At 59.4% G+C, this 24,121-nt stretch overlaps 1 protein-coding gene across 3 annotated transcripts; it reads left to right on the forward strand.

The window, feature by feature from the left end:
- Positions 1–9,657: 9,657 nt before the first annotated feature.
- RHPN1 (rhophilin Rho GTPase binding protein 1) lies at positions 9,658–23,808 on the forward strand. Of its 3 annotated transcripts, none has more exons than XM_003903241.5 (15): positions 9,658–9,876; positions 15,656–15,771; positions 16,630–16,758; positions 16,996–17,071; positions 17,884–17,961; positions 18,311–18,435; positions 18,527–18,693; positions 18,929–19,122; positions 19,439–19,595; positions 19,671–19,784; positions 20,198–20,392; positions 20,870–20,946; positions 21,160–21,306; positions 21,395–21,556; positions 22,022–23,808. In XM_003903241.5, exons 1-15 carry the CDS (start codon positions 9,817–9,819, stop codon positions 22,235–22,237), a joined length of 2,013 nt encoding a protein of 670 aa, XP_003903290.2. In that variant the 5' UTR covers positions 9,658–9,816; the 3' UTR covers positions 22,238–23,808. The 3 variants fall into 3 exon arrangements, with proteins under 3 accessions (XP_003903290.2, XP_017817910.1, XP_021798412.1); XM_021942720.2 differs by having other exon boundaries at positions 9,659–9,876; positions 19,674–19,784; XM_017962421.3 differs by having other exon boundaries at positions 19,439–19,784.
- The last annotated feature ends 313 nt before the right edge of the window (positions 23,809–24,121 follow it).

A 24,121-nucleotide genomic window follows, 5' to 3' on the forward strand; every position in this document is an offset into this window, starting at 1 on the left:
CGCCTCAGCCTCCCAAAGTGCTGGGATTACAGGCGTGAGCCACCGTGCCCGGCCTTTTGGTTTTTTTGTTTTGTTTTGTTTTGTTTAAAGCAAGTGATTTTTACATAGGGTCTTAGTCTGCTTGGACTGCCATAATAAAATACCACAGACTGAGTGGCTTAAACAACAGAAATAAATTTTCTCAGAGCTCTGAAGGCTGAGAAGTTCAAGATCAAGGTGCCAGACAATGCAGTTCCTGGTGAGGGCCCCCACTGGCTTGCAGACATGTCCTCCTGTGGTGGTCGGGGAGAAAGTGATCTGTCACTTTGCTGTGGTCACCATCATCTTCTTCTTCCTCCTCCTTCCTCTTCTGCTCCCTCCTTTCTTCTTCACCCTCCCTCTTTCTTCCTCTACGGCATCAACACATGAATTTAGGGGAGAAGAAAGGAAGGTTGGATGACTCTGCATCAAGTCATCCAACCTTTAGGGTTGAACCAAAAGACCCCAAACCCAAACTCTTCCTTCTTCTTCTTTCTTCTTTGCTCCTTCTCCTGCTCCTTCTCCTTCCTCTTTGACAGAGGCTTGCTTTGTCGCCCAGGCTGGAGTGCAATGGTGCAATCACAGCTCACTGCAGCCTCAAACTCCTGAGCTGAAGTGATCCTCCTGCCTCAGCCTCCCGAGTAGCTAGGACTACAGGCATGCACCACCACACCTGGCTAATTTTTAAAATATTTTTGTAGAGATGGGGTCTCACTGTGTTGCCCAGGCTGCTCTTGAACTCCTGGCCTCAAGCAGTCCTCCTGCCTTGGCCTCCTAAAGCACTGGGATGACGGGCGTGAGTGCCGCACCTGTCGGATGTTTCTTCCCAAGAGGGCACTAACCTTCCTGTGGCTGAGCCCCACCCTCATGGCCACATCAAGGGCCCTAATGCCTCCCAAAGGCCCATCTCTGGGTAGCATCACATTGAGGGTGAGGACTTCAACATACGAATTTAGGGGACACAGACATGCAGTCTGGAACACACAGTTAGCTTAAAACCAACTACCTTACTTTTTTTTTTTTTTTTTTTTTTTGAGACAGAGTCTCACTCTATGGCCCAGGTTAGAGTGCAGTGGCGAGATCTCAGCTCACTGCAACCTCCGCCACCTGAGTTCAAGTGATTCTCCTGCCTCAGCCTCCCGAGTAGCTGGGATTACAGGTGCGTGCCACCACACCTGGCTAATTTTTGTATTTTTAGTAGAGACAGAGTCTCACCGTGTTGGCCAGGCTGGTCTTGAATGCCTGACCTCAGGTGATCCACCCGCCTCGGCCTCCCAAAGTGCTGGGATTACAGGCGTGAGTCACCGCACCCGGCCAGCCAAGTTTTTTAATTAGTTCTAATAGTTTTTTGGTTGAATTTCTTGGGATTTCAGATTACACAATCATGTCACCTGAATATAAAAATAACATTGCCTCCTTTCTTCCAATCCTTGGTTTTCTGTGTTATTTCTTTAATCAGGAGCTACAAAACCCTTCTGAAGAACAGAGGTGGTAGCAGGCATCCCTATCTCACTCTAGATCTCAATGACAATGATTTTAAGATTTTACCATGTGGTTAGTCTTTATCTGTGTTTGATCCTTTGTCTTTATGAGGAGTTTTTAAAATTAGGAAGTGTTGAATTTATCAAATGTTTTGGGCCCACATGAATATCGGTGCACGAGTTTTCTTTTTTTAATAGACGGATGAGATCTCCTTGTTGAACAATTTCCTGATGTGGAAACTGTTTGGTCAGGCTGGGTCTATGCTTTAACACACTGCTGGATTTTATTTGCTAATATTTTATCAAAATTTTAATGTATATTGTGTCTGGGTGATTTTGGCTTCAAATATCAGAAAACCCGACTCAAAGTGACTTAAGTGGGAAGGAGATCTGTTATCGCAGCAAGCGAGGAGGAAGAGGAGCAAGTCCGGGGTGGTGGTGGAGGGCCGGCGGGGGGGTGCTGCCCGGTGCTTTCCTCTCTGCCGCCTTCAGGGTGTCTGCAGCTTCCCCCACTGTCACAAGATGCCTGCATGGTTCTTGGTGTCACACTCAGCCCCAGGAGTGCCCAGGGAGGAAGACATGGCCTCCCCTCTGTGGACCCTCTGAGGGCAGAGGAACTTCTCCCTGAAGGCCCTCGAAGACCCCTGCCTGCCCCACCTGCCACCTGTGTCACCAGCCCATGGGTGTAGATTGGTCACTGCCAGGGGAGCAGGACTAACATGACTGCAGGAGCTGCCTGTGTCCTGCTCGCCTTGGAGCAGAACGGCGACGGTGCAGGTGCGCCCGCCATTGCGGGCCATTTCGCAAACCCAGGCTCCGACACGTGAGGGCGCCTACATGGCTCTAACACCCTCTGGCCAGGCACCCCGGTCTATACCTACTGGGGCCAGGATTAGCCAGCCTCCCCTGGAGCATGTGGCTTCACTGAGGAGACGATCACATGAGCCAAAGGGGACTCTGTCAGGACAGAGAGTTGAGGTGGATGGGCTGGGCCACCAACGTGGTCTGCAACATCTGTTCATGGAGAAAAGCGGGCCGGGTTTAGTGGCTCACGCCTGTAATCCCAACACTTTGGGAGGCTGAGGAGGGCGGATCACCTGAGGTCAGGAGTTTGAGACCAGCCCGGCCAACATGGTGAAACCACGTCTCTACTAAAAATACAAAACTTAACCAGGTGTGGTGGCCCATGCCTGTAATCCCAGCTGCTAGAGAGGCAGAGGCACGAGAATCACTTGAACCCGGGAGGCAGAGGTTGCAGTGAGCCAAGATTGTGCCATTGCACTCCAGTCTGGGCAATAAGAGCAAAACTCTGTCTCAAAAAAAAAAAACAAAAACAAAAACCTCTTTTTTTCTTTTGAGACAGGATCTCTCTCGGTCACCCAGGGTGGAGTGCAGTGGCACAATTATAGCTCATTGCAGCCTTGATCTCCTAGCCTCAAGTGATCCTTCTGCCTCAGCCTCCCGAGGAGCTGGGACCACAAGCACACACCACCACACCCAGCTAATTTTTTTATTATTATTAGAAGAGACAGGATCGCATTGGGATTACAGGCATGAGGCACCGCATCCAGTCATCACATCATTTTCTATACCCTGTCTTTATTAGATTTTGGCACATTCTAGCTTCTAAGATGCATGGGAGACCGGGTGTGGTGGCTCACACCTGTAATCCCATCACTTTGGGAGGCTGAGGTGGGAAGACCCCTTGAGCCTAGGAGTTCAAGACCAGACTGGGCAACATGGCAAAACCTCGTCTCTACTAAAAATACAAGACTTAGCAGGGCGCAGTGACTCATGCCTGTAATCTCAGCACTTTGGGAGGCTGAGGGGGGTGGATCACCTGAGGTCAGAAGTTTGAGACCAGCCTGACCAACACGGTGAAACTATCTCTACTAAAAATACGAAAATTAGCCGGGCATGGTGGCGGGCACCTGTAATCCCAGCTATTCAGGAGGCTGAGGCAGGAGAATTGCTTGAACTTGGGAGGCGGAGGTTGCAGTGAGCCAAGATTGCGCCACTGCAGTCCAGCTTGGGCAACAGAGCAAGACTCCGTGTAAAAAAAAAAATTAGCCAGTGTGCTCCTGTAGTCCCAGCTATTTGGGAGAACTGCTTGAGCCCAGGAGGCAGAGGTTGCAGTGAGCTATGATCGTGCCACTGCACTTCAGCCTGGGCAACGGAGAGAGACTCTGTCTTAAAAAAAAAAAAAAAAAAAAAAAGGAAAGAGGCCGGGCACGGTGGCTCATGCCTGTACTCCCAGCACTTTGGGAGGGTGAGACGGGCAGATCACAAAGTCAGGAGATCGAGACCATCCTGGCTAACACAGTGAAACCCCGTCTCTACTAAAAAGACAAAAAAATTAGGCCGGGTGCGGTGGCTCAAGCCTGTAGTCCCAGCACTTTGGGAGGCCGAGATGGGCAGATCACGAGGTCAGGAGATCGAGACCATCCTGGCTAACACAGTGAAACCCCGTCTCTACTAAAAAATACAAAAAAACTAGCAGGGCGAGGTGGCGGGCGCCTGTAGTCCCAGCTGCTCGGGAGGCTGAGGCAGGAGAATGGTGTAAACCAGGGAGGCAGAGCTTGCAGTGAGCCGAGATCCGGCCACTGCACTCCAGCCTGGGCAACAGAGTGAGACTCCATCTCAAAATAAATAAATTAATTAATTAATTAAAAAATAAAAAAATAAAAAAATTAGCTGGGCGTGGTGGTGGGCGCCTGTAGTCCCAGCTACTCTGGAGACTGAGGCAGGAAAATGGCATGAACCCGGGAAGTGGAGCTTGCAGTGAGCCGAGATCGCACCACTGCACTCCAGCCTGGGCAACAGAGCAAGACTCTATCTTAAAAATACAGGAAAATTTCCATCCCTTTACGAGTTGGAGTAGCATCTCGAGCCTAGGGCCCTTCAACAGTTCATTCTACTGTTATTGGTCTACTTATGTTTTCTCCCTTTTCTCAGGTCAACTTTGATCATTTATGTTTTGGTAGAAAATCATCCATTTTCTTTAGATCAAGTTGGTTTTCATAATGCTCTCTTAAAGCCTGTAACATTGTTCCTGTAGCTTAGTTATTCCTCCCAAGGTGCACTGGAGCTTTCCCCCTATGGCCAGCCACTGCTGGCCAACCCCAGTCTGTTCTTGTTCTCTTCCTAATCAACAAAACCTTGACTGTGTATGGGACAGCGACGTGCGCAGTTGGAGTGGCACCCCCTGGCTTGGCTGTGTGTCCACATTCTGGGGGATTTCTGGGACGTCTTGCTTCTCTGATTAATTTTTCTCTTCTTTCTTTCCTTTCTGAAACACAGAAAGGAGCCCACAGGAGGAGTGGCCTCACCTCCACTGACAGGCTGAAGGCACACGCTGGGGAGACACACGTGGCAGGAGCCTGGCGTGGCCCCTGTGGCTGCGACCAGCCTCTAGGGAAAGAAGAAACAACGCTCAGGCGAACCCTAGCTCAGGCCAACCCTAGCAGACACAATGTCTTTATTCCGTCCCAGGGATTTGTCAACTTTGTTTTTCTCAAACCATCAGCTTTTTTGCTTTGTGAGTGATAACAATGTTTAATCTTTAGTCATTTACTCCTCCTACTTTTTTTTTTTTAATTTTTAATTTTTTATTTTTGAGACAGAGCCTCGCTCTGTCGCCCAGGCTGGGGTGCAGTGGTGTGATCTCGGCTCACTGCAAGCTCCGCCTCCCAGCTTCACGCCATTCTCCTACCTCTGCCTCCAGAGTAGCTGGGACTACAGGTGCCCGCCACGATATCCGGCTAATTTTTTGTATTCTTAGTAGAGACAGGGTTTCACCACGTTAGCCAGGATGGTCTCGATCGCCTGATGTCATGATCCGCCAGCCTTGGCCTCCCAAAGTGCTGGGATTACAGGCGTGAGCCACTGCGCCCGGCCAACTCCTCCTACTGTCTTCTGATGTGGTTAATTTTTGTGTGTATATATGCAGTAAAATCACTTAAGGTTACAGCATTTCCTTTGGTTTTATTCTATAAATTTAATTTAATTTACTTTCTAGTTACATTTTAGGTAATATGCAACTTTTGTTTTTTGAGACAGGGTCTCGTTCATGTCCCAGGCTGAGGGTGCAGTGGCATGATCAGCGCTCACAGCAGCCTCCAACTCGTGACCTCAAACAACCCTCCTGCCTCGGCCTCCCAAAGTGCTGGGATTCCAGATATGGGGCAAGGGGCGTGGAGCTCCATGCCCTCCCTGGGTCTACCACCCTCCAGGAGCATCCACACGCTCAGCTCTCCAGAAGCCCTGAACCCTGTCCTGTGGGGGTTTTGTGGAGGGTTCATTACATAGGCATGTCTGACAACTGTTTATTAATATAAATGAACAAAAAGTGCATTATCTAAACCCAGCAAGGCCTGTATTTTCAGACTTTCTTGGCCTCTTTGTGTAGCATTCTTTCCTCCAAGGTACGAGGCAGAACCTTCTCTGGAATGAGGGTCTTCTGACCCACAGATGAGAGTCCTGCCTTGGACAGGTGAAAGGAGGACAGAAGGTCAGAGAAAGAGATTCTGTTTCCTGAGGTCTAAAGCGCCCCAGCATTGTAACACATGACCGTAATGAGGGTTATGGGAGTTAGGAGTCAAGAGCCCTGGACTAAAACCTGTATCTATATAATCCTCATCTCACAGTGCTGTTCACTAGTTCCACACAAGCTTGCTGGCAGCTGACCAAGTCTCCTGTCAGTGTGCTCAGATAATCAGGGAGTCCCTCCATTTCATCTTCTTGGAGAATAGGCTTCTGACCTGCTGCCCACCAGCCTGGCTGCTCCCAACTCCTGGGAACTTCCTTCATTGCAAACATTTCCTGCAGCCCCACTGCTGGGTGGGATGCCTGGCTCCTGTCTCCGGGTCTTATCCGTCCTTGCTTTAATTCAGCAGTGTGCCGGCACCGGCTGGCACGCCGCCTCTTCCCAACCCTGTCCACTAACTTCACTTCATCAGCGTGAAACCGGCCTTGGTGGGCGTAATTACACCAAGGAAATCAGCAAATGCTAAAATCAGGGCTCCTCCCCACCCAAGCGCTGCTTTAATCCCTCATTTTGTTGGCGCTTATCTTCCAGTGGCTTCCTGAGAAAGAGGTTGAATGGGCAAGAAAAACCTGTGAATATATTCCACAGCTGAAAATATCCTTATTGTACTCCCCAACCTGATTTTAGCTGAGCATAACATTCACATTTAGAATATTTTCCTTCAGTGGCCAGGCACGGTGGCTCATGCCTGTAATCCCAGCACTTTAGGAGGCCGAGGCAGGCAGATCGCTTGAGTAGTTCAGGAGTTCAAGACCAGCCTGGTCAACATGATGAAACCCCGTCTCTATTAAAAATACAAAAATTAGCCAGGTGTGGTGGCGCACACCTGTAATCCCAGCTACTCAGGAGGCGGAAGTATGAGAATTGACTGAACCCCAGAGGTGGAGATTGCAGTGAGCCGAGATTGCGCCACTGCACTCCAGCCTAGACGACAAGAACACGACTTCATCTCAATAAATAAATAAATAAATAAATAAATAAATAAATAAAATAATTGAATATTTTCCTTCAGGAAACAGCACCCTGCAGGGAGGGGAAGTCTTATGACCCTCAAAATTTGAGAGCCGCTCTTAACCTCCCAATGGCCTCTGTCTGCTGAACCAAGAAACCTGCAAAACTGCTGAGTAAACAAATATGTAAGAACTGGATACCATTGGCTGGGCGCGGTGGCTCACGCCTGTAATCCCAGCACTTTGGGAGGCCGAGGCGGGCGGATCACAAGGTCAGGAGATCGAGACCACGGTGAAACCCCGTCTCTACTAAAAATACAAAAAAAAAATTAGCCGGGCGCGGTGGCGGGCGCCTATAGTCCCAGCTACTCAGGAGGCTGAGGCAGGAGAATGGCGTGAACCCCGGAGGCGGAGCTTGCAGTGAGCTGAGATCGCGCCACTGCACTCCAGCCTGGGCGACAAAGCAAGACTCCGTCTCAAAAAAAAAAAAAAAAAAAAAAGAACTGGATACCATTTCAGTCACACACACTTGCTGAAGGCCGCTGATACGGTAATGCCTCCTGTACACATAGCAGACTCTAAAGACTGCTAAGAGAGTTTGAGTCTCCGCTGGTACAGGACCTCGGCAGCCTGCAAGGAGATGACTCGCGTGGAAGTCCCCACACAAGTGCACCCAGTGTGAACTGTGGAAGCATCAGCCCATGCTCAGGTCCACGGGTAAGATGGCCAGGAGCCCCTGCCCTTGAGGAAACTTGGGCCACAGAGCTGCTGGTGAAGGGGCCAGGTGAAGGTCTCACGTAGCCTGTGTGATTCAGGCAGAAGTGAGAAGGACAGGTGGGAACTCACCAGGCGGACGACAAGCTGAAGGACTCCCAGGGAGCAGACGCTTCAAGGCCCCAAAAGGCGAGGAGAAAGGAAAAAAAAAAAAAGGCCGGGTGTGGTGGCTCATCCCTGTAATCCCAGCACCTTTGGGAGGTCAAGGCAGACGAATTGCTGGGCAACGTGGCGAAATCCTGTCTCTACAAAATATACAAAACTTAGCCAGGTGTGGTGGTGCAAGCCTGTAGTCCCAGCTACTCAGGAGGCTGAGGTGGGAGGATCACATGAGCCCGGGAGGTGGAGGCTGCAGTGAGCTGTGATCGTACCACTGCACTCCAGCCTGGGCAACAGAGTGAGACCCTGTCTCAAAAGGCCAGGAGTGGAGGACAGGCCTTGGCCAGGAGGTTTGGCATGACTGGCAGGGGCCTCATAAGAAGACTGTTGGTGGGAGGAGCCTGCTGCAGATAGATGGCTGCCACAGACCACGGAGCTTAGCCTTCAGGATTGAGATCTGGGGATGACAGGCTCATGTGTGCTTGTTGCGGGGCGGGGAGCACAGGCACGAGAATGAGCCCAGGACTCAGCTCCCAGGCTCGGCTGGGCCTATGGTGGGGCAGTCAACATGGATAAGGCCTGGGCTTCAGAGGAACTTGATGAACAGGAGCCGTGGTTACCATCTGTGCCCTGGCCTTCCTTCCCTTCAAAGGGTGTGTTCTGAGCTAAGGAGACCCACATGAAATCTGAGCGGGTTCCGAAGTCACCAGACACCTAGGGAAGTATGGAAGGCCGGGAAGAACACACACAGCCGGGTGAGCCCTGCAGGGAGCAGTGCGGGCTCAAGGCTTCCAGTCCTGGGGTTGCAGGCCAGTTCTCCAAGCAAGTGGTCCTGGAGGCAAGCTGGTTCTGAAAGTAGGTTCTGAAAACAGATCAGTCCAGGAAGCAAGCTCTGGAAGTAAAGAGATTCAGAAAGCAGGTTTGTTCTGGAAACAAGTTCTACAAACAGGTAGTTCTGAAAGCACGTGGGTTCCAGAGATAGGTGCTAGAAGGAGGTGGGTTCTGTACCGAGGTTCTGGAAGGAGGCGGGTTCTGGACGGGGGTTCTGGACTGAGGTTCTGGAAGGAGGCGGATTCTGGACGGAGGTTCTGGAAGGAGGCGGGTTCTGGACTGAGGTTCTGGAAGGCGGCGGATTCTGGAAGGCGGTTCTGGAAGGCGGCGGGTTCTGGACGGAGGTTCTGGAAGGAGGCGGATTCTGGAAGGACGCGGGTTCTGGAGGCCGATTTTGGAAGCAGGACGCCACCGACAGACGCACCTCGGACTGGGGCCAGGCCTGGAGCCTCCGCTCCGCGGGCAGAGAGAAGAAAGCAGGCATTGTCGGAGAACTCACACAAGCACTTGTCCCTAACAAAACCGTTTTTAAAAACCCCATTGTGAACATTTTTGGAACAAGCCTCTTAGAGGGTCCCGTTGCCGGGGTGACGGGACGAAACGGCGCGGCCTGGCAGACTCCTGGAGTCCCCGCAAAGGGAGCCCAGGAGCCGGGCACGCCGAGGCCAGGTCCGCCCTGACTCTCAGCTTGGGACGTTCCGTAGAGTTTTTCCTCCGTTTCCCGAACTTCTCCCGCAAGCTCGGCGGTCGCTGCGGCGCATGCGCAGTATAACCTGCCAGCCGGCCGCGGGCGTTCAGGCCTCGGTTGCCAGGGGTTACCGTCCCTCGGGTGGGCGGGGCTGGCCGTCCAGAGCCCGCCTTCCTAGAGCTCTGGTTGGCTGACATAGCTGTCCGTCGAAGCGGCATTGCCGCCTATTGGGCAACGGCCTGCTTGGCACGCCGGACCCGTGGCACGCCCAGCCGCGCAGCGGGCCACCCCCACCCAGGAGGGACAGTCGGGGACCGGCGCGGGCACTGAGTAGCCCGCGGCCCGGGTGGTGTGGGAGGCCCTGGTCCGGCTGCGGAGCGCTGCGCGAGAGGCTGACCCCGAAGAACCCCCAGCGCGGCGGGCGCGGCGATGATCCTGGAGGAGAGGCAGGACGGCGCGGGCGCCGGCGAAGAGAGTCCGCGGCTGCAGGTGCGCAGCACTGGCGCGGTGGCGGGAGGAGGGGCCCGGAATCCCGGCCCTTTCCTGCCCCCACTCGAAGCGCGTTCCGGGCACCCCCCTCCCACGTCTCACTCGGCCCGGACGCAGGCAGGGAAACTGAGGCCAGAGCCTGCGTCCCTCCTCCTCTGAGCTCGGTGGAGGTGCTTCCAGGCCACTCATGTGAGCCAGGAAATGCGGGGAGCCAAAGTCTGGATCATCCTCACCGCTGAAGCGGGTCGGGGGACGCCCTCCTCGTGGCCCCCTTCTGGGCGGGTGTGGGGCTGGGCTCTGTGAGCGCCCTCCCCACACCCGCCGTCGTGTTCCTTTGCGGCACCTGTATAGCCTCCTTCCCTAGCTCGGTCCTCCCTCTGCACCGCTCAGGAACTGCGTGCCCATTGGGTGCACTGGTAGCAGCAGGCAGCGAAGCCTCCTGGGTATGGGAAATCGAGAGAGGTCTTCCCGGCTGTCCTCTCCTGACTTCCCAAACCTCCTCCCCTTCTGAAGTCCCTAACCTGAGGCGCTGACTGGGCAAGTGGGAGGGATGGGCAGGGCTATGGAGACCTGCTGAGTCTGTGCCCGGGAAGGAGGGGACCTCTGTGGGCCTTGCTCTGCAGTCCAGAGCCTGCGTGTTCCCTGCGGACCAGCTCGAGGCTGTCCCAGTGCTCCTGCCAGGCCCTGGGTGCCCATGCCCGTCGCGGGCTTTCAGCGGGGGGCTGCTCCTGCTCCTCGCCCCAGGTGAGCCTTTGATAGCACCTGGCCCTCCTCCCCTCTGGGACATCGGACTGCGTTGTCCCTGGTTCTATTCAGCTTCCGTGTCTGGACTCAGGTCTCTTAGAGGAGGAGGCGGTGCTATCAGCCAAGGCTTGGCTTCAGGTCACTGGGCTGCCGATGCTGACCATAGCCCTCAAGGACTCCCTTCCTGCCCACCCCTAGGCGTGCAAGAGGCTGCAGCACCTCCTGGGCACTGGAGGGAGAGGCAGCCTTTGCCCGACCCCTGTGAACTCGCTCTGGCAGGGCGGCCATGCCTGCAGGTGGCCTGGGACAGCAAAGTTGTTTTGGGTGGAATGTTTGGGAGGCTGTACAAACAAGATGTCCCAGAGGGCTCTGGAGGTGACGCTTTTCAGGCTGGGGGCTGTGCCCGGGCTCTCTGTCCTGGCCCTCCCTGGGCTGTCACCTTGGAAAGTCGGGGAGAAGCTGTTTCCAGGCTGCCGCGTCTCTCGCAGTGTCCAGAAATGACCCCGCAGTCAGGGTACTGGGGAGGGGTCTGTGGGAGGTGGCCGGGGAGCGGAGGCAGGCCCTGTGTCACGCACACACCACTCAGGCCGTCCTGCCATCTGGAAGGTCTTCCCTGATGCCTGCGGCCAGGCTGGAGTGAGGCCTGTTCCACCCCCATCAGGCTGGCCCCCAAACTGGCCCTAACGCTCGGAGTTCAGGGAGTCAGGGGTCGGTCATTCCTCCGCTTAGAGACCACGCCTGGGCCTGAGGCCCTGTGGACGGGTCTGGGTGACTTGTATTTGCCCCGGGTATGATGAGAGTGTGTTTTCCGCAAGCGCTTACCTGGTGCCGGGGCCAGAGCCGCAGCTGGAGTCCTGCCATTGGTGCCTCCCAAGCCCTGGGCCTCAGCCCGTCTGAGGAACAGGGTGAGTAAGTGGCCAAGGCTGCCAAGCTGGTAAGGGGAGAAGCCTGGCACAGCCCAGGGCGGCCAACCCAGCTGCCGTCCCTCCCACAGGGGCTGCAGGGGCTCCCGGGGAGGACCACAGAGAATACAGCCTGGCTGTATGCAGGTCCTGTGGTTTCCTCGGGAGGTCAAGGGAGGCCAGTGAGAGAAGGGGGAGCGGGCTGAGGAGGGAGAGCATTGGAGCAGCAGGTGGGCAGAGTGACTGTGCCCCCCTCGCCTGGTCTCCAGCATGCCGAGTGGGTCAGCCTGAGGTTCCCTGGCCTGGCTGGACAGGAGCACCCTCTGGGTGCTGGTTACAAACGGATTCCTAGGCCCCTGCCCAGGTAGATTGGGCTCCAGGAAGAGGGGTGCTCAGGAACCACCAGTGCCTGGGTGCCCCAGGGAGCATCAGAGAGAGTGGGGGTCCCTGGCGTGAGTGGCCAGTCTGTGATCCCTCTGGCGTGCGTGCTGCTTGTAGCCCCGCGTCCCAGGAGACCTCTGTGCGCCAATGCCCATTGAATTCTGCTCCCTCATCAGTGGGGGGCAGAGATGGTGGGTCGGGTAGGTGCTAATGTGTCCGCCTTCCTGGGGCTTCCAGTTCTTGCATTCAGGTGAGACTTCAGTGGGGGCAGAGGAGAGGGATCCCTGAGATGGGTGGGTGTCAGCAGACAGGGTGCCCAGGGCCAGGGCTCTGAGGGGAAGAAGCTGGTTTGCTCCAGGTGGGTGGCCTCTGCCTGGGGACTGCCTGGCCCAGGGCCAGGGGATCCTGGGGGAGGGTGGAGGTCTGGCCCTGCTCTGATGTTTTGCTGTTCCCAGATCTGGGCTGGGATAACTGTCTCCATATTATGCCAGTCCCCAGGTCAGCCCCATTCTGGCCATGGCCACACTGTTTCCTCACTGGTAGAGGAGCCCCACTGTCAGGGTTTGGGGGCTGTTTCTCTGTTCTCCGTCCCTCTCCATCGAGGCACGGCCAGGCCCTTCATGTGTGGCTGCCTCTCGGGACCCCCGCCGACCATAGCCTCTCTGTTCTTTCCTAATGCAAGGTGGAAATGGTCACAGTAGGGTGTCAGGGCACCGTGGGGGTGGTGGGGGGGGGGGCTCCAGGTCACCTTTGTATCCAGAGGATGGGGAGGTTGTAGCAGGAGCAGGGGCTGAACACCTGTGTCCACGCCCCTTCTGCTGGGCACAACCTTCAGCCCAGTCTGGAAAGTGGGGCATGGGCCTCCCCCTCCAAGGTCTACCCAGCCTCAAAGGTCCAGCTCAGGTCTGCTCATCCCCATGTAGGCCAGGAAGTCACTTGACCAGCAGGGAGCACTGCAGGTGGGGAGGCCGAGGAATGGCCCAGGGCCACGGCAGGTGCCTGTGGGGCTCTGAGGGGCCAGGTTCCCCACAGCTCTCCTGGGGCCAGGAGGGGAGCAGGGACCTGGCTGGGTGTCTGATGCCCGTTGCACAGCCAGAGCCCTTAAAGCCACTGGAGCCTTGCAGTGGGGCCTTTGCAGGGAGGGGGTGTAGTACAGTGGGTGGCACGGGGGTCTCCTAGGTACTGGGCAGAGGCCCTCAAGGTGGTAGTGCGGGTGGGAAAGATAGGGATGGGAGGCGGGGGTGGGCAGGCCTCAAGTTCAGGGAGCTGCTCAGATCTGAGGCGCCCGTGCCTCTCCCACCTGTGGGCCTCTCCAGCCTGAGCCCCTGAAGCAGCTCTGGAGGGAATTTCTTTTCTGCAGGAGGCGGGAGTGGGAAACGGGAGCAGGATGAGGGTTCCCAAGTGCACATTGGCCCGTCCCCTGCTGGGTGGTGTCCACAGGGACAGAGCTGGGCTGGGGGGAGGCCAGCGTCCTGGGCCAGCACACCCTCCTCCCAGCCACCATGGCCTCTCTGCTTTGGCCCTTTAGCGCCTGTGTCCCTCCCCCCATCCCCTAAGCACCGGCTCATCTTCAGTTCAGGGAGCTCCATCAGGCTCCCTCACCCCCAGCACTCAGCAGGAGGCTGCTGGTGTGGGTGTCCAGGGGATGGCACAGGTGTCCAGCAGACGGCGCAGGGTTTTGGGGGATGGCACAGGTGTCTGGTGGACGGCACGGGTGTCCAGGGGACGGCGTGGGAGTTTGGGGGATGGTGTGGGTTCCAGGGGACGGCACAGGGGTTTGGGGATGGTGTGGGTTCCAGGAGATGGCACAGGGGTTTTGGGGGATGGTGTGGGTTCCAGGAGATGGTGCAGGGGTTTTGGGGGATGGTATGGGTTCCGGGGGACAGTGCAGGGGTTTGGGGGATGGGGTGGGTTCCAGGGGACGGTGCCTTATCCTCCAGTCTCTGTCTCTGCCTTCCTATGGCCACTTCCATGTGGCTGTGTTCACATTTCCCATCTCTTATAAGGACCCTTGTCACTGCGATTAAGGACCCCCCCCACCTCCAAGGTGGCCTCATCTTAACTCATTATATCTGCAAAGACCCTATTTCTAGACAAATTGCACTCACATGTACTGGGCGTTAGGACTTGAACCTGTCTTTTGTGGGGACACAATTCACCCATAATAGATGGTCACCCGCTCAGCTGGCTGCTGTGAGCTTGGGGGGCAGGACGAGCAGGCCCTCTGTCTAGGAAATCAAATCATTCCTGTATAATGGGAGTAAACTAATTACAATGCAGACAAAGGTCTCATTCACATTAGCAAAAATAACTCTCTGTAGATATCTAGGGGAAACCCAGGAAAACACATGTGAGCTCTTTACGGGGAAGACGGAAAGGCCTGAGAGACGTGTGTGCGTGGAGAGGGTGCCGGGTCCACAGAGGGGAAGACCCAGTGCCATGTGCACGTTGGCCCCATGAATCCGCAGCTTCATGCAGTGTCGGGTCAGTTTCATGGTGGCGGGATTCATCTTCAGACACGACAAGGTCCTGGGACAGAAGAGGTCCTGTCTCCTGACAAGGGCGGGAAGCAGTCCCAGGAGCCACCAGAGGCCTTGTCTTGCTGCTGACTGGCAGAAATGGCCAGATGGCCGCACCTGACACAGACCAGGCTCACCCAAGGGCTAGGTGGGAGTCAGTGTCCCTGAGCAGCGAGCCCTGAGCAGCACTGTGGGTCTCAAAGCATGGAAGGAGTGGGTGCTGGAGAGGCAAGCCAGCCGGCCCACGCCTGGGAGCCCACCCAGAGGACAGCCACAGGTAGCTGCAAAGAATCTTGTCGGGGTGGAGACCCAGGCATTCCCACGCAGCCATGGGGAAGAGCTGGGGGGAGGGGCGTGGTGAGAGGGAGGGACACATGAGGATCGCACGGGCAGGACCCCAACACCACAAGGATGGGGTGGGCTGAGGCATGAAACTGGATCACCCTGGAGTGAAATTTAAGCCCCAGCAGATTCGCACCACTTAAGAAGACACAGGAGCCATGAAAGTCCAGAAGGGGCCCTGCCGGGCATGCCCTGCTCTTTCGCCATGGCTGGTGCTGGGCAGGGCCATGGGGGTGCAATCTGTGGGTACAAGGCTCAGAGTCTCTTCTCTGTGAATGGGGAGTGCACAGGTGTGCGTTCACTTCGAGAACCATTCCCAAAGTCAGACTGCAGCCTCTGCACCCACCATCGGGGGCCAGTGGCTGCCCCCAGAGCCTCAGGGACGCTGTCCTTTGAGCCCACACCTAAACCCACAGGGGAATGGTTGGGAGGCGTGGGTGAATGGGATGGAAAAAAATTGGGAGGGGCAAGGGGGGGATCCAGAATGAAATCCGGAAGTGCAGAAGGAGACCCAGAAGAATCCTACTGTGAGGGGCAGCAGGCTGCCCCCTGCAGGGCTCCTGGAGCCCTACTTGTCCAGGCTGCCTGGTGAGGCCCTGGCTCCTGGTGTCCTTGGCAGGTGCCAGCCTCCCCTCCCGACCCCCATCACAAGTCAGCAGCATCCCCCCCACCACGTCCTTCTGCACTGACTGCCTCCTGGTCCTGCTCTGGCTGGGCCCATATTCACACTGGCTCTGTCCAGCCCCTCCCTGTGAGGTCAGCTCCAGCCCCAGCCCATGGTGGCCACCCCATTACCCTTGGGCAGGCTGCACTCCTCTCAGTGGCTGGCGAGGCACAGCCTGGTGCGGGCTCCACAGGGTCAGGCCGTGATCACCTGTGGCCTCCCTGCAGGGCTGTGACTCCCTGATGCAGATGCAGTGCGGCCAGCTGCAGAGCCGCAGGGCCCGGATTCACCAGCAGATTGACAAGGAGCTGCAGATGCGTACAGGCGCTGAGAACCTCTACAGGTGAGTGCCTGAGGCCACCCAGCCCCAGGAGCAGGGCTGACCTGGGTGAGGGGGGCAGAACAGCCACCCAGGCAGGTGTCTGCCCCATGGCCGGGTCAGGGAGACAGGTGCATGATCAGATGGGTCCTGGGGGGCACACAGTACAGGTGATGCCCAGCCATGACCCTCACAGACCTGCCTTCACGGACTCTGTGCTGGGCCAGAGGTGCCAGGAAACCAGTGTCCCTGCCGGGTGTGCAACTTGGGAAGCCCCAGCAGTGCACATGGGGGCTTCTCAGAAGAGCCATGGTTGAGGCTGAGCTGTGGCAGGTGACGGCGCATCCCAAGGTTGGGGACCTGGGAGAGGGGTGGAAGACCCGAGCTGCCTGTTCCTCAGAGCACGCCGCGTGTGAGCCGCACGTGTGTGTGTGAGTGCCCTTCAGTACCCTTAGCACCTGCTGCCTCCCTGCCCCCATCCTGGCCTTCCTTGGGGACCCCTGGTCCCTTTGCCGGGCCCTGATGCAGGCACAGAGAGGGGTGTGGCTCTCACCCACCATCCGAGGAAGTGGTGTTTGAATGCTGTCGAGGGCTGTATGAGCCCCAAAGAAAGCCATGGTGCTGAGGGAGGTGCCCGCAGGCCAGAGTCAGAACATGCAGGTGCTGGGGTCAGGGGTGATGAACTGTAGTGGGTATCACCTGTGAGCCCCCGGATGCCACTGCTGCACCTGCCCCACCCATGGGGGACAGACCCCGTCAGCGACATCTTCTGCAGGGTGGGCTCGGAGCTCCGACAGATCAGCTGGCAGGAGGGCGGCAGTGGGCATGGGGCCTTTGGCTCTACCTTGGGGCTGGGCTTTCAACTGCCACGGCCTCCCTCAGAGCCACCAGCAACAACCGGGTGAGAGAGACGGTCGCCCTGGAGCTGAGCTACGTCAACTCCAACCTGCAGCTGCTGAAGGAGGAGCTGGAGGAGCTCAGCGGTGGCGTGGACCCTGGCCAGCATGGGAGGTGCGGATGGGGGCCGGGACGGCGCGCACGCGTGCGTGTGTGTGCACGTGCTTCTGGAGCGGTTTAGGATGGTGGGGGGGTGCGCAGGTGCAAGGACACCCCCCAAGACACAGGCGCACGTGTGCACCCATGAGGGAGGGAGGCACCCAGTGCCACAGAGCCCTAGGAGTGGACCCCCGGCTGCCGTGTGCAGCAGGGTTTGGCCTTACAGTCTGAAGTCGATGCTTCTGGTTGTAGTGAAGCTGTTACTGTCCCCATGATCCCCCTGGGCCTGAAGGAGACCAAGGAGCTGGACTGGTCTACACCACTGAAGGTAGGCACTGGCCTACGAGCTCTGAGGGACACGGCCCTGCCCTGGAACCAAGGGGGTCTTGGAGGCTTCCTGGTCCAGGTGTCTCATTGAACAGATAGGGAAACTGAGGCCCAGAGGGAGGGAGGGCTGAAAGGGACACCAGGGACCTGGCAGAAGTGGCCACAGAGACCCAGCTTCTGCTGCGTTCAGGGCCCGCACTGGTGCCTGCACCGCAGGCTGGGGCTGATCCCATAGAGTGGGTATGAACACATGGCCTGCCCTCGGACAGGCAATGCCCTAAGAGGATGGGGCCTGGAAGCCCCAGCCGGGGCACAGGGTCCAGATTCGCCCACAGAGGGCACCACCGGCTTGGGACCACACACCCAGCACTGACTCATGAGGGTCCTGGAGAGGGCTCAGACCCCAGAACAGACTGGCACTGCCCGGCAGGGCCCTGCAGGAGCCACTGACTGTGTTCAGTGTTGGAGTCACTGAGTGGCAGATGGCACCTGCCTCCCGGCTATGGGGATGAATAAGGAAACGCACATAAAAGTAGCGCTGAGTCTCCAGGCGCCACCTCTGTGATGGGAAACCCCAGGGCCAGAGGGGCTCCAAGCTGCATCAACCCACCAGGTCCCTCCATACAGTTGGCCCCAGCCCTTCTCTGGGGCTTCTCCTGAGGGGCCCAGGGCCCCCACCCTGCATGGCAGCCAGCCTGCTGTGCGACACAGCCCTCCTCCACCATGAGTCTTTCCCCACGGTGGGTTGGGAGACCTCAGGGAAGGAGGCCAGGCACAGGGGTACTGTGGATGCCAACACCTGCCCCCCATCAGGAGCTGATCTCGGTGCACTTTGGAGAGGACGGCACTTCCTACGAGGCAGAAATCAGAGAGCTGGAGGCCCTGCGGCAGGTGTGTGGTTCCCCCGCCCGCCCACCCTCCTGCAGTCCTGGGAGACACATGCAGAGGCTGAGGCTTAAGTCAGGAACAGACGGCGGAGCTCAGTGTGGACGTCTGGAGGATGTGGGGAGACGGGCGCACCAAGGACCCTGTGTGTGCAGACCCAGCCGGGGCGTGTCGAGGGGCTGGCAGGTGGCCCCGGTGCCGCATGCTGCTGGCCTTTGGGAGTTTCGGCTGCCCAGGGCCCCGCTGGCTTTGCCTCCCCGCCCCCCATGGTGCTGATGCCCACGGGACTTCCCAGGGCAGTGTGTGTGAGTGGGATGGGCCAGGGCGGTGGGGCCCAGCGGCTCCTGCCCTGCAGGCCATGCGGACCCCCAGCCGGAATGAGGCGGGCCTGGAGCTGCTCACAGCCTACTATAACCAGCTGTGCTTCCTGGACGCGCGCTTCCTCACCCCTGCCAGGAGCCTCGGGCTCTTCTTCCACTGGTAGGGGCTCTGCGGACGGGGGCACCCTGGGGAGGGGAGGCCTGGCCGCAGGAATTGTGGGAACTCCGCCCAGCCTGACCCGACACTGCAGGTACGACTCGCTTACTGGGGTCCCGGCCCAGCAGCGCGCCCTGGCCTTCGAGAAGGGCAGCGTTCTCTTCAACATCGGCGCCCTCCACACGCAGATTGGGGCACGCCAGAACCGCTCCTGCGCCGAGGGTGCCCACCGTGCTGTGGAGGCCTTCCAGAGGGCCGCTGGTGAGGGCGGCCCGGGCCGCGGGGGGGCAGGGTGTGGTGCCAGGGTGTTGCAGAGCCCCTTCTGCAGGGCAGGAGCTGGGGGGTGGTTAGGACGTCAGTCCCTCAGGTAGTGGGTCTGAGCACATCGGGCCCATGCGTGTCCCAGGAGCGGCCCTAGCTGGCCTCTCTGAGTGCTGCATGGGGCAGAGATGGGCAGGTCAGGGCCCTGCCTGTGTGAGCACCCCTCCCTCTGCAGGGACCTTCAGCCTCCTGAGGGAGAACTTCTCCCATGCGCCGAGCCCAGACATGAGCCCTGCGTCCCTCTGCGCACTGGAGCAGCTCATGATGGCCCAGGCCCAGGAATGTGTGTTTGAGGGTCTCTCACCCCCTGCCTCCATGGCCCCCCAAGACTGCCTGGCCCAGTTGCGCCTGGCGCAGGAGGCTGCCCAGGTGAGCTCGGGCACCCGTGTCAGGGTGCAGGGGGTGGGGCCGAGCTGGGGCCAGAGCCCAGGTCCAGGCAAGCGTGAGCTCTCCCGCCTCCTTCCTTGTGTGTCAGCCCCAAGCCGGCTGTTGTCCTGCTCCCTGGGGGGCTGGTCAGGAACCTGGGCGCCCAAGCCTCTGCCTCCAGGGAATGGCATGAAGCGGCAGGAACTGGGGTGCCAGGGAGGCTGCTGGGATGGTGGTCGGAGCGGGTGGAGGCTGGGTAGGGAGAGGCAGTCACCACCAGAGCGGGAGGCCCTCGCGTGCCTGCCATGTCCACCGGCAGGTGGCAGCCGAGTACAGACTAGTGCACCAGACCATGGCCCAGCCACCCGTCCACGACTACATGCCCGTCTCCTGGACTGCCCTGGTGCATGTCAAGGCCGAGTACTTCCGCTCCCTGGCCCACTACCACGTAGCCATGGCCCTCTGCGACGGCTCCCGTGAGTGCCCACCGCACTTGCCCATGATGCTGCAAAGGCCCCCCGCTCAGGGCTCATGGCCTCTCTGTCCCCCAGCAGCAACCGAGGGAGAGCTCCCCACACACGAGCAGGTCTTCCTCCAGCCCCCCACCTCCTGCAAGCCCCAAGGCCCTGTGCTGCCGCAGGAGCTGGAGGAGCGCAGGCAGCTTGGTAAGGCGCCCATGGATGGAGGGCCCTGGGGGCTCAGGTGGTCACCAACAGTGGCAGGGTGTCCCCCACCACCCTCACGCTGTTTGCCACCTGGTGTCCCCATGCTAACGAGTTGGGCCACCTACCTATCCCTGGATGCCCTGTGCCTGATGGGTGACGGTCCAGCACAGGGGCCCCAGGAGTGCTGGCAGCCTCTGAGCAGGTGGGAGACCCCTGGGAGCAGCTTGTCCCTGGCCCCTGCTCTGTATGAGGCAGAGCCCTCCTGCACAGCCAGCTCCTCACCCCTGTGGCATACGCCTACAGCAAAAGTGGCTGTGATGAGCCCCACAGCCCTGGCTTTGCCCACTCCTTCTGCCATGTCCCAGGGCCCACAGGCCCACATGGTATGTGACGTCCCAGTGCCCCTCGTACAGGCAAGGCACACCTGAAGCGCGCCATCCTGGGGCAGGAGGAGGCGCTGCGGCTGCACGCCCTGTGCCGCGTCCTGCGAGAGGTGGACCTGCTGCGGGCTGTGGTCGCCCAGACGCTGCAGCGCTCACTGGCCAAGTATGCGGAGCTTGACCGTGAGGATGACTTCTGTGAGACTGCCGAGGCCCCAGACATCCAGCGTGAGCAGCCAGGGCCTGTGTGGGTGGCTGCATCCCTGGCCAGGGTGGGGGCCTTCGTCCGGGAGAAAGGAAGGCTGATTGCATTAAAGATGCAATCGCCACGATGAATTCAACAGCAGTAGCACTTTCCAGGCCGCAATCTCAGGCCCACAGAGCTGCCGGGCCCTTCAGGGGCCTGGGGGATGGCCACGCCCCTCAGCCCCTCCCTCCCTGCACTGGCCTACCCTGAGGGGAAGCCCAAAGACCCGGGACAGGCACGCCTGGGACTTCAGGGAGGGATTCTGGGAGCCACTTGTGGCAGAGGAGGCTATGTGTTCAGGGCACCTGGGGCAGCTCCCCCCGCCATTGCAGTGCGGCCAGGCCAGGAGGTCAGAGGCAGGGCCTGTGTGCGCTCGGGGTCATGCCCTGCGCCCTGGAAAATCCCCGGGGCAGGTCTCCACAGGCTCCCAGCTTAGCTCTGCTCTTCCACCCTCTCAGCTAAGACCCACCAGAAGCCAGAGGCCAGGACGCCACGCCTGTCCCAGGGGAAGGGGCCTGACATCTTCCATCGGCTGGTGAGCACACCTGTCCCCAGGCACGGGCAGCTTGGGCTGCGTGGCTCTGACCAGCACATGGCCTCAGGCCGTTGATGGCGGTCTAGCCCTGCCCACCCGCCTTGTGGAACCCCACGGCGTCCCTCGGTGCACAGGTTGGATGGACGTGCTGGTTAGGCGGGGTCTCCTCAGTGTGTGACCCAGCTGGGCCTCTGACCTCTGAGCCCCCGCCAGGGGCCCCTGTCTGTGTTCTCAGCCAAGAACCGGTGGCGGCTGGTGGGGCCCATCCACCTGACCCGAGGAGAGGGTGGCTTCGGCCTCACGCTTCGGGGAGACTCGCCTGTCCTCATCGCTGCTGTCATTCCAGGGAGCCAGGCCGCGGTAAGGGCCCCACCGGCCCCCTGAGGCTGAGTCCCCAGTGCCAGCCAGGGTGTCCTGTCCCCGCCTCACCATCCAAGTCTCCCCACAGGCGGCCGGCCTGAAGGAGGGTGACTACATTGTGTCAGTGAACGGGCAGCCGTGCAGGTGGTGGAGACACGCAGAGGTGGTGGCGGAGCTGAAGGCTGCGGGAGAGGCGGGTGCCAGCCTGCAGGTGGTGTCAGTGCTGCCCAGCTCTAGGCTGCCCACCTTGGTGAGCCCTGGGGGCCCCGGAGGGGTGGTCCCCAGCCTGCTGTCCCCACCCTGGCCCTGGGCGTGCCCTGGATGCTTGAGCAGCATTGGGAAGGGGAGGTGGGGCTGCGGGTAACCCTCCCTGGGCCGCCTCCTGGGCAGGGGCCACCTGTGCTGTGGCCTCCATCTGAGGGCTCCTGCCCTGACCCCGAGGATGCTGAGCCCACCCCTCACTGGCCTCTGTATCCTCAGACTGGAGGCTTCTGGGCCAGGTGCTCCATCCCAGAAGTTTCATCTACCCAGCATGGTTGACCCAGGGTTGGGTGAAACCCATGGGGCCCCTACTATGTGGTCACCCTGATGGGAGCCCCCAAACAAGCCCCCGTGTGCCAGCCCCTCCCAGGTGGTTCTCACCCCTCCCAGACTGGCTGCAGGTGGGGACAGGCCAGCAGTGGCTGACCACAGTCTATCTCTGTCCCTGCTACAGGGGGACCGCCGACCCGCCCTGCTGGGCCCCAGGGGGCTTCTAAGCAGCCAGAGGGAGCATGGCTGCAAGACCCCGGCATCCACGTGGGCCAGCCCCCGGCCCCTCCTCAGCTGGAGCCGAAAAGCCCAGCAGGGCAAGCCTGGAGGCTGCTCCCAGCCCCGTGCCCCAGTGAAGCCAGCTCTGCCCTCATCCTCGAAGTGCCCAGGGTGGCTGTGAGGGCCAGGCTCCCTGCACACCTCAGCCCTGGCTCCAGCTGGTGGGAAGCACCAAGCATGCCCTCCCCACCCAGAGGACCTCTGGGCAATGCCTGCCCCGCCTCATGCCAGAGGCTGCCTCGGGCACCTGCCTGCCCATTAAAGACTATGGTCAGACCTGTCTGAGCCCAGTGATGGGAGCTGTGGCCTCTTCACCCACACACAGGAAGGGTGCCAGTCCCTCTGCCGGTCTGAGGTCAGCTTCCTGGGGCTGCCCCACCCTGAGGGCTCCTCACAGCCATCACGTCTGTGCCCCCGGGCTCTGTCCACCCTGCTGCTGCCCTGGGCACAGACCCTGAGGTCTCAGTCCTGCCTCCAGCCAAGTTTCTGCCTGGTGCCCAGTGACTCCTGCTGGGCACCCATTCACTCGCTGCCCCTCCACCATGCCACCATGCAGCAGCCAGGCACACCCACAGCATCCACAGACCCCTAGGCCGGGTCCCAGACACGGCCTTCCCCGAAAATACCTCCTGTTGTCCTGTCTGTGCATAGAGCAAGGGACTCCCCACCTCTGCACCCTGTGCTGGTCACCCCGGGCCCTGTGCTGGTCATCCCAGCAAGTGTCCCCTTTGCCCAGGAGTCCCCAGTGTCGTGGCCCAGGTCTCATGGTGGCCCTAAGCCTGCCAGCCCTGCTGCCCACCTTGCTGTCCTGCTCCGACCATAGGTGCCACCCTCCAGCTCCTGAGCATGTCAGCTCTCCCTGAGCCTGGGGCATGCACGGGCCCCCAGCCCTCCCCAGCCTGCTTGCGCCACTCTTGCTGGCCTCCACAGGCCGTGAGCTCTCAGTGTTTCAAGCAGGGGAAGTGGGGGCTGCCTCCAGGCCTCCATAGACTGGGTGGACAATGGCCCCCAAAGGCAGTCAGCAGGAGCACTGCCCCCAGGACCCCCACAGCAGTGGGCTCAGGACCTGGGCACCAAGGGGATGGGGTGGGAAGGGCTGCAGAGCAGGGCAGGCCCGAGCTGCACCCGAGAGGAGCCACGGAGCCAGAGTGGGGGTCCTCACCAAGGGCCCCAGGGCCCAGCAGGTTCTGAAAGGGACAGGGCTGGTGGGAGTCATTCCCTGCAGCCACCAGGGGGCAGCCGCCACCTGCTTAGCAGCCCTGGGAGGCGGCACAGGCAGGTGCACCTTGGGAGGGCTGAGGCACAGACCCCGGGTAGCAAGGCAGCCCCCAGCTCTGCAAGACCCCTGCCCTCTCGTCCAGTCCCTTCCGAGGGTCCCCAGGTGCGAGCAACCCGCCCTGCATCCCAAGCTCCAGTTCCAGGGTCCAGGACCCTGTGCTGCCACCTCCCTCGTGCTTCAGCCGGGAAAATGGGGGTGCGAGTGGGGTGTTTGGGGTCCCAGAGATGCAGGCGCCATGGTGCCATCTTCCTGGGTGGGAGGGTGGGGCTCCCCAGCCTTCTTGAGCCGGGGTGGGGGTCCAGGTCCCCCATTTGCCCTCCTGGGAAAATCTCTGTCTCAGCAGAATGGGCCAAGGTCATGCAGGTCTCCCCAGCACATATTAATTTGGTTAATAAAACTGTGCATCAAGGAGGCCATTAGGCGCTAATTGGGGATGACAGGATGGCGGCCCTGTCTGGGAAGTGCAGGGACTCCCCACCTCCTGTGGCCTGTCCAGACCCAAGGTGGGGACAGAGCTGCCACCTGCCTCCTGCACGGTGGGCGCCAGGCCACCATAGGCTGGGGGAGGGGACTTTTGCCCGGAGAGCATGCCCCTCCCCACCACAGACCCCTGGGGTATGCCCAACCCATCCCACCCCTGCCCACACACACCCCTCCCCTGGCTGCCACCAAGCCTGGGCCTGTGATCCTGGCCCTGCTCTCTGCCCCAGGCCATCTTGTCCCCTG

Source organism: Papio anubis, chromosome 8, assembly GCF_008728515.1.
Source record: "Papio anubis isolate 15944 chromosome 8, Panubis1.0, whole genome shotgun sequence".
NCBI classification, from domain to species: domain Eukaryota; kingdom Metazoa; phylum Chordata; class Mammalia; order Primates; family Cercopithecidae; genus Papio; species Papio anubis.

What these genes read in the sequence shown, in the direction of transcription:
- RHPN1 (XM_017962421.3), top strand. Translation starts at nt 9,817, where the DNA reads ATGATCCTGGAGGAGAGGCAGGACGGCGCGGGCGCCGGCGAAGAGAGT. An exon ending in GGCGCTGAGAACCTCTACAG is followed by an intron (nt 15,772 to 16,629) that starts GTGAGTGCCTGA and finishes GGCCTCCCTCAG; the next exon opens with AGCCACCAGCAACAACCGGG. An exon ending in GCTCTAGGCTGCCCACCTTG is followed by an intron (nt 21,557 to 22,021) that starts GTGAGCCCTGGG and finishes TCCCTGCTACAG; the next exon opens with GGGGACCGCCGACCCGCCCT.